The 16,135-nt window shown below is 42.4% G+C and overlaps 1 protein-coding gene across 1 annotated transcript; it reads right to left on the reverse strand.

The window, feature by feature from the left end:
• Positions 1–1,658: 1,658 nt before the first annotated feature.
• ccn1l2 (cellular communication network factor 1, like 2) lies at positions 1,659–6,991 on the reverse strand. The gene is made up of 5 exons (XM_061071240.1): positions 6,729–6,991; positions 6,382–6,598; positions 5,572–5,904; positions 3,930–4,132; positions 1,659–3,718 (listed from the first exon to the last, which is right to left on the reverse strand). Exons 1-5 carry the CDS (start codon positions 6,795–6,797, stop codon positions 3,416–3,418), a joined length of 1,125 nt encoding a protein of 374 aa, XP_060927223.1. The 5' UTR covers positions 6,798–6,991; the 3' UTR covers positions 1,659–3,415.
• Between the last annotated feature and the right edge of the window lie 9,144 nt (positions 6,992–16,135).

Raw genomic sequence — 16,135 nt, forward strand, 5'->3', positions numbered from 1 at the left:
GCCACACTGGCGCCCCACGTTCTGTGAGCTTCACAGTGTCTCAGTCCTCAGTGTCTTTTCCTCTCTTGAGTGTCTCCTTGAGGCAGCTCTGCTGCTGCCTTTTGTGAAGGTGCTTTCCCTGCTACCTCCACAAATATGTTACAAATTAATATTTCAATCTATATAAGCTTTAGGTGATGTTATAACGTCACATCAACATCACATGATAAGGAATACTTCTGTAATCAATGTAGGCTTTCAATTATCTCTTTATGTATTTTTTTAACCATATATTTGCTTGATTAAAAGTAATAATGCAAATGTGACCATGTGTTGTTGGGTTATTTTTTTCGCTATCACACACACAGGGGCAAAACATTACCCTGCTGACACGGCTATGCCAGGGTGCAGGGTAAAAGCTCTGGACTAGTTGTATGTAAAGACTAAAGAGTTGGCAGAGATGGAGCACACACCACTGACTGGAACAGTCAGGAGGTAGGTGTGTTCTCCCTCCTCTCAGAAAGAGGCACAGGCCAGGGTCAGGAATTTAGTAGCCCACTGTAATGTTTGTGCTATAGAGGCAGCCGCAGCATTGTGTTAGGCCATGAGACAACATGAACACAGAGTTCTGCCCGAAGATTTGTACTGAGAAGCTCTTTGATCCAAGGTTAGGCGTTCTATCATTACCACAAAGATCTGAAAAAGATCAGAAGTGTACTTTTACTTTTTAGTTTGATCCATGTCCTGTCCACCAACATGGAGGAGGTTGGATGTATTATCTACTGCAACAAGCCAGCAGGTTTGGATCAAGACTATGGATTTAAGATTTCATTCAATATCCTAATTCATTATTTCATTAATCAATACAGTCTGACTTTACATTCCATATGTTTTAACATTCACTCCAAATATTCAGATTTCCTTCTATTTATGCAGCTTTCATTCCATATATTTAAACACTCAGGTCATCAGCGTAGTGCAGGGCCAACATAAAAAGACAAACAACTATTCACACTCATGGACAATTTAAATTTTAAATTTAGTAAACCCACTCAGACACATTTAGAAAATACAAAGTCCACACAGTAAAACCCTTGGCAAACTACCATTAGAACCTGTAACCTTCCTGATGTTTGGCAACAGTGCTAACCAGCGCACCCCGTGCTGCTCCCGACTTAAATTGTATGGATACATTTATGTATATTTAATTTCCTAGATTCTAGGAGCAACATCTGATAGCTCTGTAAGAGCACAGTCCTCGGAACAGCTAAGACAATGCACAGTGCCCTCAGGCTAAAAAGACATTGTGAATGAAACTCATCTTTGTCTGTGTTCTTGAGCCCATCAGAATACTTGTTCAGCAGAGAGCACAAAGTGCAGTTTCACATGAGACACTAGGGCTGTGAATTCTTTCCTCCTGACCCCAGCAGCTTCAACAGGAAAATGAATAATAAAATCCACACAATAGCAGAAACCCAACAGGGATGGAAAATCAAAAATCGGATTCAAAAGGATGAATCATCATGCAATGGTTCCTGCTCTGGGTCCAAGCTGGCTTTTGCATTCTGAAAATATTCATACCAGGTCAGAGGAGTTGTGAGGAAAGCTCATATACTATATTTATGCTTTTTACCTGGGCGTGGGTATCAGATTACATTTAAGCCAAAAGATAACACATAACAGGTTGATAAGTTTTTATTATAAGTATTCACAGGAGTTTATGGACAAATTTGTATATCCGTATACCTAAATATATCGCATATTTTTTTTCTCTTCAAATAAAGCATTGTATGTACAATCTGAAGGACACACAGACATACACACACACACACGCGCGAACATACACACAAAAACACACACATAATCAGCACAATCACACCCCGAAAAATGAGGTGATCCAAGAGTTTACCACTCCACAAGTAAGAGTGAAGTCTATATACATCAAATGTCTTAATGTATATACTGTGTGTAGCATAATGAGCAATATAAGTATCTCATTCTTACAACAGACCAATAGGACAACACTTTAACCCCCCCACCCCACACACACACACACACACACACACAGAAACAACACGTGTAGAAAACACTTTTAGACAAAGGACAGGACATAATGAGCCCTATAGTCTCTAATGAATACGTCTCATGTCATCTACTTCTTCTCATTGGAAAAAAAACATTTGTCTCTGTTAGGGTTGCAAAGGGTTGGAAAGTTTCCGGTAAATTTCCGGAAACTTTCCGGAAACTTTCCATGGGAAGTTTAGCTCGGGAATTTTGGGAATTTTGAAAAAAAAAAAAAACGACGCAAATTAAACGCTGAGCAATAAAAACATCATTCAAAACTCTATTTCAAAGATGTAGGGAATACAGCACACGCTGCACGTTGAATTTCAACCCTCCACTGTGCATTCTTCCATCACATGCACAGATAATTTCCAGCATCCTTCACTCTACAGCAGGGCTATTGAGGCCTGCTGTAGTGTGCAGGACTAGTCAGGTAGGTTTCGATGATATTACTGGGGAAAATATATTAGCATGCTGATTGAGGATTGTTCATCTGTTCATCTAGCCTATTTACATACATTTACATACATCCATCAATTGTAGAATATGTTTACAGACGATTGCAATTGTTTGGCTAACTATTTATATCTCTGGCATTGTATTAGTGTTTTTTTACAAACTTTTTTCTCATCTTATTCTACAAAACAATGCCACGTGCACTATCTCATGTGTGGAGACATTTCACCCCATCCAATGTAGAAGAAAAGGCTGTGTACATTTGCAAATACTTTGCAAAGACCTGTTAAGTTAAGAATGACACAACGATGCAGAAGCATATAGTCAAGTGCCCAAAGTTTCCTCAGGGCTCAAATCAGCCAAAGACAAAACAAAATGTTTATATTTATGTCTGTATATGACAAGGTAAATACAGTTAGTATAAATTACCCAAAACATTTCCAGTTTATTCCCGTTAATTCCCGTATATTCCCGTATATTCCCGTATATTCCCGTTAATTCCCGTATAATCCCGTTAATTCCCGTTAATTCCCATGGAAAGTTTCCAACTTTGAATATTCCCGGAATTTTGCAACCCTAGTCTCTGTCTCTAAACAAGCTTCTTACTCTATGACAGGTGGTTGTGTTGTTGTCTGTGGATATTACACAAATAAATAAAAATAAAAACCCTCTGCCAGCAGTCTGACACAGTAGCATACTGTGTGTTTTTCTCAGTGCTGCCCCAGTATCAGAGCTAACACAACTCTTGTGTGGGCAAACTCTCATCATGGCAGGAAGCTTAAAGTGCAAGCAAGTGTGTAACCTGGTTGGAGGCAACACACGTAAACCCTACGTCTAAATGGGAGACAGTGGCTGTAGGGAGGTGCAGAGCGTTCACCCAGCTTGCCAGGTCCGAGCCGGGCATGATGAGTCAGCATCAGTGCCTGAAGGTGTGGATGTCATTGTGGAGACTGACTGAAGGGCTGGAGGGCCCGCTGTTTGAATGGCAGCTTGTACTGCAACTGCACCGCTGTATCCACATGAGGTTCCTGTAGAAGGCCTCTCCATCGGGGCAGTGGAAATGAAGGCTCACGGTCCGGGAGAGGGAAGGCGTGCAGCAGCGGCCATCGGTGCAAGTCCCACAGGTGCGAGGGCGGTACTGCTGTGCTGTTGAGCATCCAGCAAAGGTGATTGTGATTGGGTCCTGGGGGCGTACTGTTCGCTGACACCTCTTCCCCTTCTGGATGACAGAAACACAAAGGCCTCATTTCCTTGTAATTCTTTTGTAAATTTCTGTTTTACACTCTAATAGACAAATACAATCATCTGAGTAGCTTTTCTTTTCTTTTCAAAGGAAAAGAGATGAATTTACAATGTAGTAGCTGTTGGATGCAATAAATATACATGTCTATCAAATTTCTTTTGATGTCCTGGCGGGGGGTGTATCTCACCTTGTTAGCTACGGGAGGCTGCAGCTCACATTGTCGGACCTGGCACAGTCTGGTTTCTCTGAGCATCCGACAGTCTGGGTTGTCATTGGTCACACGGCTAGAAACGCCCATCCCACATGTGGTGGAACACTCAGTCCATGCGGTGGTTTGTGGGAAACAGGTGGATTTGATCAATACCTCAGACATGGGGAAGGACACCATCTCTGAGATAGAGAAGAAAGACAAACTGTTAGAATCAAACAATGAATCCCAACATTCAGGCAATTATGAGGTATTTAAAAAAAATTGCAGTAACGGTGAATTTTGTGATGCTATTTGTATCACAAGCAAAATCCGAAGAACCAGAGAAGAGATAAGTGTGATTCAGTTGGGTGTTTTCCAACATCATAACATCATGAGCATCATAACAACCAGGACACGATCTCTTTAGGAGATCATAACGATTTTTTACTTGAACAAAAGAAATAACAAAATCTAATGTGAAATGTGTATTCATACGTACTGAGCATACTCATGCCCCTCTGAGGTTGAAGCTTTTCTATTTCATTCAAGGAGAGTTGAATTGAGGGCAACTGCACATTAGTTGAAACACTTGAAGATGTTTCACTTCTCCTCCAAGAGGACTCTCACTGAGGCGAGGCCATGCTTCAGAATTGTTTTATGTCTCGCCACAATGCTGTCACAAAGGTCTGAATTGTGAGACATTATATACACAGTTGTGTCCTTCTCAACTTTGTCCAAGCATCCTAATTTGTCACATGTCAACTTCAGACACACCTCAAGGAAGATTAAAGCAAAGAGGATTCCCCTGACCACACGTTTTTCACCACAGCAAACAGAGATTTCAGTTTTTGACTTTTAATAAATTTGCAAACATTTCTACAAACATGTTTTCAGGTTGTTATTATTAGTACAGTGCCAGTTTGGAATGGACTGTTTGCTTGGCCTGTGGTGATGCTGGTAGCAGCTTTTTATCTGAAACTGTAAAAGTAATTGAGCCACAGCAAATAAAGACCAGCTTTTGAAATTAGTCCTCAGAAGCCTGAAGCCACAGCTGCTGCACAAAGAGCTGTTCAACTGTTTATTCAAAGTTCAGTGAAGCTCGACTTGGTTTCCAGTTTTTTCCAAACTGGAGGATCAGTGGCAGTTGCGTTGTCGTGTTCCACAAAATCACCAACCTTAATGAGTCATAGCAGCCGCTGCCACATAGCACTGGTTGCCTGCTTACTCAGTTTATCACTAGTCCAAATCAAACCAAATTATCGATACCTACGGCAAGTGTGAAGTCGATGAGACAAATGGTTCTTGAGATATGCGAGCCAAAATCAGACAGAAAGACAGATGAATGGATTACTGAGTGTAAATCGATATCAACTCATCAATTTGCAAAGAAACTGTATATCTAACTGATACTGCCATGTTTTTTTGGGGGGGGGCTTACAAAAGGTCAAAACCAATGAAATACAAGATGAATTCTAAAGCAACTTCAGTAGGATAATTGCATCATGTTTTGGATATATTGTATTAATGATTTTGATGCTGATCTTGGCCCATCTCCTGTACATCAACTTGAGAACCGGACCACATCAAGTGTTAGTGGGACATCAGGAAATGCATGGCTGGGTTACACTGTGATGCTTACCTCTAAATGTGTTCCCTCTGGTCTGCAGCAAGGCACTGATGTGGTTGGGAAGGGGCTGGTTGTCTCGTCGGGAGGTGTGTGTCGACTCGTCTGGCTCCTCACTGATGTGGTTGTCGTCGTCACACACCCATTCCTCGCAGCACCGGCCCTCAAGCCTGACCAGCCGGGGCCTTGGGCAGCGCCAGGTGGGTAGAGGCACTTGTTGAGGACAGAGGGGCATGCAGCCCACCACCCCATCTATACAGGTGCACTGGTGCTGACAGTTGGGCTGGAAGTCTTCGCCGTGCTGGTACACTCGCCCGCTGAACTCACAGGGCAAACCCTGGGCCTCAGCTGTGAACGTGCACGTACAAGACAGGAAACAGAGATGAGGAGAGACCTTTCAACTCCATAGGAAGGACACTCTGGAACACCTGCATTTGCACACTGACACAACTAATATGCCTCATACAATTTCATTGCAATTCTATGTCAAAAGATTTTCAGATTTCCTGTTATTAAACTTTAGTTCCAATTATTAGACATCCCCTGCCCACATGGCTAAGACTCCAGACTCAGCCTTCACAAAGCTCCGGCTGAGCCGAGTGCTCCTTTCATAACAATTTACATTTTTGTTTACTCTGGTTTCTTTCCTTGTGATTTATTCATACAGGCAAGCATTGTTTTCCCTACTTAGAAGGAGTGAACAATTTGTTTGCTGTGTTATGAGTTGTAAAACCAAGAAGTGATTTTCTTCTTGACTTTCAGATTTTTATTTAAATGACAGATATTTTTGGATGACTCATTGCTCTTGCTGGTTTTCATCTTCACCTCGACACAGTCCTCTCTTGGGGTCTCCTCCAGCCCCAAGATGGCAGCGTAGCCCCTTGATGTGATCACAGGGTTCGGTGGCGTTACAGTCCTCATTGAACTGCCGAGCACAAATCTTACAGCAGCCACAGTGGTCTGTCACCAAGCTGATGCCCAGCGGGCAGAGCGGAGGTGAGGAGGCACAGGAGCATTGAGCTGGACACTCACTCTCTGCAGACTGGGTAGGGGTCAGAGGTCAGGTCAGGATGTGAGAAATTGGCTTGTGTGATTACTAAGCAATATTAAACAAACAGAAACAAGTACAGAGAAGCTTGGAAAGCAAGTGACCACAGGTCACAGCAACTCACCGTTACTGCAGCACTGCTGAGCACAAACAGGGTGGAAAGGATCTGTTGCACAGTCACAGAGATAAGCATCCTGCTCACATCAAACAAATCAATAGAGAAGTGTAGAAGTAAGGATCAGTTCAGATCTTCCAGCGTCCAGGGGGAAGAAGTCTTATTCGTCAGCTGCGGGAGGAGAAGGTATCCACAGTCCAGGTTCTGTACACTGAGAGCTACACCACTGTGCTCTTGTTGGTCTTCTGCAGTATTTTGGTGTCAGCACAGCTCAGCTCTGCTTCACAGAGAGGTCTCCCTGTGTGGGGCCTGTACTTATAGACACACCAGCCTCCCTCCGCCCCTTCTGTGATATCACTGACTTTCCCCTCCAGATGACTGGAGAGTCTCCAGAGGGAGGAGGTGGCAGGTATACTGGTGTCAAACACTGACACACAAACACTGACACATCACTGTTATTGTGGACATGTGATTCCAAGGAGAAATGTCATGGTGTCAAAAATATATGCAAGAGACAAAACTTTATTAAGTAATATAGAAACAGTGTATGACAAGAAAAAAGAAAGCAATGGTAGGCCAGGTGTAATGGAAAACCTGAGCAGGGAATCCCACTCCATATTGGCTGAGGTTTTAACAGGGGAAGTGGTGATGTGGAGAAAATCCCTGTGAACAACTCTTCCAGCAGCGAGAGCCAAGCAGCTGGCTCCGTCCTCTCCACTGCAGTGTTCTGTGGGACGCTGTGCTCAGGACATCCTGTGTTCCCTCCATCACTTTCCTAATGGGCTGCATTCCAGGAAATACAGACCTATCTTCAGGTTCCCATGATTGGTAGGAAAAACCCAGCATTCCCATTGTCATCCCAAGGGCACGTAAAAAGTGTTTTGTTGGAGAGCAGGAAAGTCCTCACATTAAGCGTTGGCTCGCACTGTTATGAAACAAGGGAAATGTACTCTGTCACATTTGATAGGCTCTGCTGAAGGTCTCCCCTCTGTTTCTGTAAAAACAAAGTGTGCACACATTTTGCTGACAATGAAACCACTGATAATGATAATTACATTAGATTAATATGTATATGTATACCAAAGTAAGACTAAAGAATCTTGTTCATCAGTCTGAGAATCCTTTATGTGCTTTCATATGTCTTTCATTCAGGATTCATACTAACACCATCGATAGAGTGTTGCAGGTTTTTTTCTCCCCCTGGAATAACTTGGGTGTAAATGTTCATTAATTCAACTGTGTTTGTATAGCAGCAAATCACAACATAAATTATCTTAAGGCAATTAACATAGTAGTATTGGGACCTTCAGAATTATAGAGAAGCCCAACAGTTCCCACAACAAGCAAACCCTTTGTTGAATGTGGAGAGAAAACACTCCCTTATTAACTGGAAGAAACCTCCAACAGAACCAGACTCAGTGTGGGCGGCCACCTGCCTCCACCAGTTGGTGTGACTGGGGCTGGAGGAGAGAGAGACCAGGGGCAGTTGTATAATCATCATATTTAAGCTCCGTCAGACTGGTTTCTGTAATGAAAATAATAAGGGTATACTAATAAGAATTGTTGAGAAGTGTCAGAGACCTATGTTGGTCACATTACATGTCATTTGGCAGACACTTTTATCCAAAGCGACTCACAATTCAACATTCAACATCTATGAGGGGCCATTTAGGGGTTCAGTATCTTGCCCAAGGACACTTCTGCATGCAGATGGGGGAGAGTGAGGATTGAACCGCCACCCTTCGTGTTGGAGGACGACCACTCTACCCCTAGGCCACACCGCCCATTACCTTCCTCTCTGTCTTTCTTGCTGGATTGCCACGTCTCTACACATCACCGCCACCAACTGTTGATCAGTGGATTAACACTGTGGTCTGTATGCGTCCATACCAACAAAAAGAGACAAACTTTTTAAAAAACATTGCTCCGTAGCACTGCTAGTGGTCAACACACCCATACGGTGACCTCAGTCCCCCACAGCCCACCCTGAAAACTTGAATATGTCACTTGAAGCCAAACAGGTGAAGGTTGCTGCCACCACACACAGCTCTCTTGCTGAGAGGCGGTGCTGTTTGCACCAGACTGAAGGGGTGATGAACAGAGAGAGGACAACATCAAACTACACACATTGCACGTAGTTACGCAAGCAGCCACCCAGACACCAGGCCGACGGAGGTGTAAAAGCACTGGGAAGCTAGGGTGGGGGGTCACTGGGGTGAGAGGAGGCATGAGGGGAGATGGGGTGAGAGCACCTTGTTGGGCAGCAGTGGGGAGGAGGGCAAGAGTCTGGATGCTTAGCATTCCTGGCCCACAAAGGCAGGATGTGTGTACTGGCCACGCTGCGTCACTGATGGAGGAGTGGGGTTTTAGTGGAGGGGGGGGGGGGGCTGCTAGTTTTTGCAGCCTCCTGTCTGGCCATGTTCCAGCCATTGTTTGTCAGCCAGGCAAACATTTCCAAATACATGGAGGTCAGGAGTCGTCTGTGATTCATCACACTGATGTTACCTATGTTTATTGTCTCATGTGGATTTTTGACACCAACCAGCAGTATGATGACTCCTTCCTTTGAAGTGTTCACTAAAAGTCGTTTTAGTACAACTTAACCTGTCGCCTCCAAACCCAAAGGAGCTTGTATCATGGCAGCACAGAGGTTCCCCAGTAACCCAGTGTGAGCTTTCACTATCATGTGGTGTCAAAGAGCCTCATTCTACTGAACAGCTCAGAATCACACTCATGGCAGTAATAAAAGGGATAAACAGGAAGTGTGTGCAGCTGCAGGACGAGGTGCTGTAACGCCTGAGTCAACCGCAGACAGCTCAGAAGACACAACAGGAAGTCAGACCGGAGCCACAACAGTGGATGGATTAGCTATAGTTTATATTCACTACCTCTGAACTCTGCAAAGAAGCTTATAGATGGTTTTATGGTTTATAAAAGTAAAAACACCAACAGTGACAATATGTGTTCTTAGCTTATTGAAAACATAAACAAGTGACGACAGAGATTTTAGATTTGAGTGTCTCCTCACATTTGTCTTGAGTGAATTCAAAAACTGCTGCTCTTTTTGTTGTTCACAGGATAAAAAGATCACAGGTATTATCTGAAGTTTTGATTACGTATATTTCATATAACTGGAAGTTTGATTATATACAGACCACATTCACGCTTCCAAGAGGATGATGCCTTTCACTTTTACTGTTTCATCCATTCATTGTTGCTATTCTCCTCCTGCTGCGAGCACAAAACATTTAAGTTTCAGTTTTTAAAAGTTTGTAATAAAGCAGTTGTATAAGATGTACATAAGATGGCGATGTCACCATCTCAACCAGGACAGATAATTAAAAAATATAACTTTGTATGATGAAAATATGTAACCTGCTATTTAAGGCTCACAGCAGGTCCAGCCCACTGTGTTAGTAGCCGGGTAAACACTGAAGAACAGATCACGTGATCTCCACAGCGGAGTCAAAATGTCACTTCCTGCCTCTGCCTGCTGTACCCCTCACCTGAAGAATGCAGGGCATGTGTTGCTGTTGGGAACGGGCCAGTGCAGAAAACCTCCCATTGAGTTGTGCATGTGTAAAAGGCAGATCAGCCATAACCAATTCTCCTAATTTACCCATAAGTCATGTCTGAAAATGGCTTTAGCAACAGACTTGCTACAAATCGATACATAACAAAACAAAATATGCAAATTAAATCCACTATGAAGGTTAGAATTTCATGGTTTTTTTTGTTTTCAGGAATACCCAAACACTACTGAACAGATTACCATAAAACGTGAAGGATGCAGTCTGGGTCAGGGAAGAATCCATTACAATTTTGAAAAAAATGTCACTCTTTTTAAAATTTCCAGACAGAGTTTTCAGACAATTTTGTGAATGTCTGAAGAAATAATACAGAGGTCTTGATGAGAAAAAAAAGTCAAATCAAGGGTTCTCATGTGTGTGTAATTTGTTTGATTGAACTTAAAGAACTGTTGGGCCTTGGTGGGGCTTGTGACTGCAGCATTAGCCTGCAAAGGTGTTGTGCACATGAAAACAATGATTGTAAGGGCCACTAAAGAATAAATAGCAAATAGATGAGAATGACAATCAGTAGAGTGATGCATTCGTCAAGGCCCAACAGTCCCATTACATTCAATCAAGCCAAACCAAATAACAGACACTCAGTGATATGAATCCCTTAAATATGAATGACAAAATATATTTTGTCCTATATATGAGAATGGCCTTTGGTTAAGGTTAGGGTAAGGGTCTAGGGAATGTGTTATGTCTATGAGTGTCCTCACTTAGAAGGAAGTACAAACTGTGTGTGCGTGCGTGTGTGTGTGTGTGAGTGTGTGTGTGTGTGTGTGTGTGTGTGTGTGTGTGAGTGCGTGTGTGTTTGTGAGCCATGACAGCGTCTCCACAGGTTCTTTCTCTGCTGCATTCCTCATGCCAGTGTCCTTAAAAAGCTCATGGTGCACTGCAGCCATCACTCATCCCATTGTTTCCCGGGGGGGGCTCCCATTTTTCATATAGTGTACACACATGCTGAGCAGTCAGGTGGGTATTACATTTCATAGATGAGTGTGAGCAGATTATGTCAGGAGCTGTGCTGCAATTGGAAGCACGTGACTGGCAGCAGAAAGAGAGTTTCTTCTTCCAAAAGTTGTTTCACTCTTTTATATTCATTATTTGTTTCTCTATTTGTGAGTTTAACATCGCATTTAAAAAATAAAATTTGCTGTTTTCAACTGTCAGTGCAACATCAATCTCACATGAGTAATACATGGTATTGAGGGGATTGAGGGTGTTTGTATAGCCCATATTCACCAATCACATCTTGTCTCATAGAGCTTTAACATGGTGTGACCTCCTCTGCCCTTAACCCTCAACAAGAGTAAGGAGAAACAAAAGAAAAACCTTTTAACAGGGTAAAAAGAACTTAGAAACCTCAGAGAGAGCCACATGTGAGGATCCCTCTCCCAGGACGGACACAAGTGCAATAGATGTCACGAGTAACTGAACCCATCAAGAAAATTACAGTATTTACAACATTAATTGGAACAAACTTTTTTTAAAACAATGGAGAAGTCTGTCAATGTTTAAAGTACTTATATATAAGGCAAATGTTTTAACATGTGTAAAAACACGCTTGAAATACATGGGTGTGACATCACAAATTCCATTTTTGGCAAAGAGATGACTGGCATAGTAGAACTGCAATGTGGGAGGGGCCTCCAGTACTGTATACTTATTCACCTGTATTTCCATACAAATGTTTTCTTTAAATATCTTTATAATTAATTAACACAGAAATGCTATCCTCAGGTGTCAGTGGTACAAATCAGTACTGTAGGCATTCCAAGTCTTTAAGTGTTGGCCTGCTGTTAGGGGCTCACGGGACTTGTGTAGGTTTCTGGTCACTGATAAAGGTCTTGACTAAATTGACTACTAACTAAAGTTTGGATGCTCTCAGCATTCACACGAATGAAAACTTGGGCTCACCCTGCATGTGGTGGCTGCAGGTGTGGTTGCATACAAAAGGGAGTCATGACTTGAGCTGGCAGCTGCCCAGGACAGAGGGAAGCTGTGGCCTGCAAATTCCTCCACAGCATCTAATAGGAGTGATGACAGCAGGGAGCCCAGAGCCGCAATAACTAGCCACAGTGCTACCAATACTGGCAATAACCTGGCCATTGTGTGTCTGGCATGAGCAGGTGTGCAGCAGGTGTTGACCGACAGATGGAGAGTGAGGTAACAAGTGGATTCAACTCATAACTTTTACTGCGGTGGCTCTGACTGAACAGCCTCTCGTCTGCTGAGCTGGTCATTTCAATTAAGCACTTTTTAGGTAATTAACTAAGGGTAATATTTTGTATAATACAAATTGACCTTATGATGCAAAGGTTGTCTCAAATAATAACAACCATCATTTTCAGTGACTCTGTATTTCTGAATTCAGCTTACTAGCCTCTTTATGCTTATTATTTTAGTTTTTTGGGGTCAAAAGAGTCTATAGAAATTTAAATTTTCAAAATGTTGTCAAACACACAGAGCTAGAAGGCAGCTGGTGGAGCATGTAGTGGCAAAGCCAGGAGGAGAGTGAGGACAGGACTTGGATTTAGGATCACACTGACAAACAGACAGATGTTTGTGGAATTAGTGGGTCAATCTCAAAATGAATGAAAACACAAAATGTCCCTGTGCTCAGCTCAATTTCTGTGGTGCCTTATTAATAAATCCTGCAGCGTGGCATCCGTTCGCACCAGTGGCAGGTGTCCTGAGGCCCAGCACACTACTACAGTTAAGAGGAGTGATAACATTCCTGGTCAATTCACCTGGCTCTGCTCTTCTGAGCCACCTGGACACCTCGGTCCTGCAGCTGGATGCCACCCCACCCCCACACTGGGGTCTTGAGATACAGAGGTTTAAAGAGGGTGAGGGTGAGGGTCTGTCATGAGAGCAGGCAGAGTGTTGTAGGTATAGAGTGAAGCTAACAACAACTAGGGGCAGCAAAAACATCTGGTTCTGGGTCTGTAGCTAAGTCAAACAAATGTTTCAATTGCGGAAAAAAACTGATTATTTACAGTCATAACATTCGCACAGTGATTAATGTCACCCATTTGCACAGTAAATGTCAGCGTTTCATCTCTGTATTGTGTATATAGATGTGGACCACAAGTGGAAAGTTGATCCCTTGGACTCTGACAGCAGGGCAGAAATGGGAATTATATGAAATGGAAATGTATTTTGTGAATAAGGAGGTGGGAGGTCAGCAACATCTCAAACAACAAACAAGCAGAGAAAGTAGAGCAAAGAGTCAGGAGATACTGTAATATCCATTTTATTTACATTAAATTGAGTACAATGAGCAGGATTTAGCTGCGAGGGACAGAGGCCAGAGGCATCAACACAGATGCTGCTTCTCCCTCTGGTGAATCTGAGGTGTCTTAAACTGCACACGGCACATTTCATACACTAGAATAAACAAACTGGTATTTCAAAGGGCCTTTAGTGTGGGAGCTGGCGGCGTAGCCAGCTGACAGAGTGTGTCCTGTTAGTGGGCAGGGGAAGGTGGCACCACTACACAGAGCTGCCTGTGATTCAGAGGGGAAAATGTTATCACAGTAAAGCCGTAAACAGAAAACGTTCCAGGGCTCCCCTGCGAGAACTGGGACACAAGCACATAAAGCTCACTGTGTCTGACTGGAAAACCAATATACAGTAAATGGAAATGAAGTCACTTTTGATCAAGAAATGACAGCACAGAAGGTATTGTATCTGTAAGGAACAGGCCTGGCAACACTCAACCGTACGCCGTTTCCTTCGGCAAACGGGGGAGATCATTTGTTTGCTCAGCAGCGAGCAGCATGCACCAATACCCTATGACAAACATTCAGTGTTATTGGCATCTAAAATTAGGCAGCAGTGTTTGTGCTGATATTGAGGTCATTTATTCAAAGGGCTCTTTGAAACTTCTTCAAGGTTTGGGGTGTGTACATTCTGGCTGTTAACTCGAGCTGCCAGGCAGAAGGCAGGCTAGCAAGACTTCCCTCGCAGGAAGGGGTTTGTCCGAGGCATTGCTGTCCTTGACCCAGGACCTGGCACTGACTTGTTTATTGAGAACTAACTGCTTTTGAACACCTGAGGATCACCTGTTATTATCTATACAATGTGTCAGAGGTGGAATTGGGTCTTCTGGTGGCAAAGGTAATTGAAGTTTCTGCTTTTGTCTTCAAGGTCTTGGATTCATCAAGCGCCATCAGTTCTTCAGAGTAGTGCAAAGTCCCAAAACCTCTACATCTTCACACATGAATCATTGAAGATTTATGACTCAACAATGGATGTTCACCAAATATGATGGGAATGTCACTTGGGAGTGTATCTGCAGATGATTTACTTTCAGAGCTGATAAGTCAAAGATCAAGAAATGCAAAAAGTTTAACAAAAATATGGTCAAAGAAAAAACACATCTCCCATGACATCTCTGCACATAATCTTAAGTGTATATTGCTCAGGAGATTACATCCCATCATATGACATCGTATGACGTCGTAAAGAAGTCAGAAAGGACGCATAAAATGAAGAGTTCATGCATGGTTGTATAGATCAGAAATTATTTATGATCATATTGTAGAAATGATGTTATCATGACATCACTATGAAGTCATAAATCATATGCTGTAGTACTGAATTACTTTTGCAAACAGAGATGTGATCTGCAGCTTCTATAGATCAACAAATCATTCATCATTATTTGGTATAAATGACTGGACGATGGAATGCCAGTAAAATAAGTAAAAGACCAGTTGAACCTGGTAATGACATCATCATCTTGCAAAGGTATGGAGAGCCAGGCAAAGCTGAGGCAACCAGGGAGGATTGTGACCGGAGTGTGACATCATACTGTCGACCCCAGCAACAGACACATCAACAACAACACACACCTCTTCATTATGCTGACAGGCAGCCAGAGTCAACATGAAAACCTTCTGATTCCAGTCGGCACTTGAGAGCAGCGTGAACCTGACCTGAGCATCACAACTCAACATATGGAATAAGGTCCTCATCACTTCTTCAGTCTCTATACTTTTCTACTGAGGGGAACTTTTAATCTTAAATAAACCTCACTGTAATAATGAGCATGCTGATTAATACAGAGGGACTACTTCACCTTATCAGTCCAAACTCTAGCATGTGCTCCTCACTGATTTATTTATAAAGATGTTGCCCATTTGATCTTTTCCCGCCTATTAAAAGAGTTTGAATCTCAGCTCATTGTCTCTGAATGTTATTTTATCTCATTGACAGATTTTATTTATTGTATTTTTGTATCCATTAAGATAATTTTGCATAATGAATGTTCTATAACATTCTATTTCAAGAAATAAATTACAAAACTTTAGGAATGAAATGAATAAAGCCACATTAAAAGAACCAGAGCAATGAGTTGAGTCTATACATGTATTTAGGGATCTTTTCAAATTGAATATTTTCTCCATATATTTGATCTGTATTTTTTGGGTTGTGCACGTGACAGATATGTTCTCTCTTGTGCAGTTTACCTTCTGTCAACGATGTTCACATGAGCCTCAGTGACTCAATAGTGACACCTACTGTCCAACAATACAACAAAAACCAACCAGGAACCAGACGCTTGTTCACCAGACACCACTCACACACTCACAAACTTGTCCTCAGATATAGATAAAATTGACCATTTGTTGGTGAGTGTTAACATTCTTAGAAAAATGGTTGGTTTCTAAAATGAAGGAACAGAAATCAGTTTTCCTAAAGATGACTTCAAACTAATCTCTAGGGACAGACAGGCTTAGGGCCAATTTCAAAATAAATTGTTTAGTCCAGATGAAAGGACATCAAAGCTTAAGGAAGAACAGAAGCATGAAACAAGGTTGTATCACCCTGATG

The sequence above is a fragment of the Limanda limanda genome, chromosome 5 (genome assembly GCF_963576545.1).
Source record: "Limanda limanda chromosome 5, fLimLim1.1, whole genome shotgun sequence".
In the NCBI taxonomy this organism is placed as follows: Eukaryota; Metazoa; Chordata; class Actinopteri; order Pleuronectiformes; family Pleuronectidae; genus Limanda; species Limanda limanda.

Excerpts from the sequence above, each read along its gene's own strand:
- ccn1l2 (XM_061071240.1), bottom strand. The coding sequence starts at position 6,797 with ATGCTTATCTCTGTGACTGTGCAACAGATCCTTTCCACCCTGTTTGTG. Across the intron at positions 6,599-6,728 it reads TCAGCAGTGCTGCAGTAACG|TCTGCAGAGAGTGAGTGTCC; the intron begins GTGAGTTGCTGT and ends ACCCCTACCCAG. Across the intron at positions 3,719-3,929 it reads AGCCTCCCGTAGCTAACAAG|AAGGGGAAGAGGTGTCAGCG; the intron begins GTGAGATACACC and ends TCTGTCATCCAG.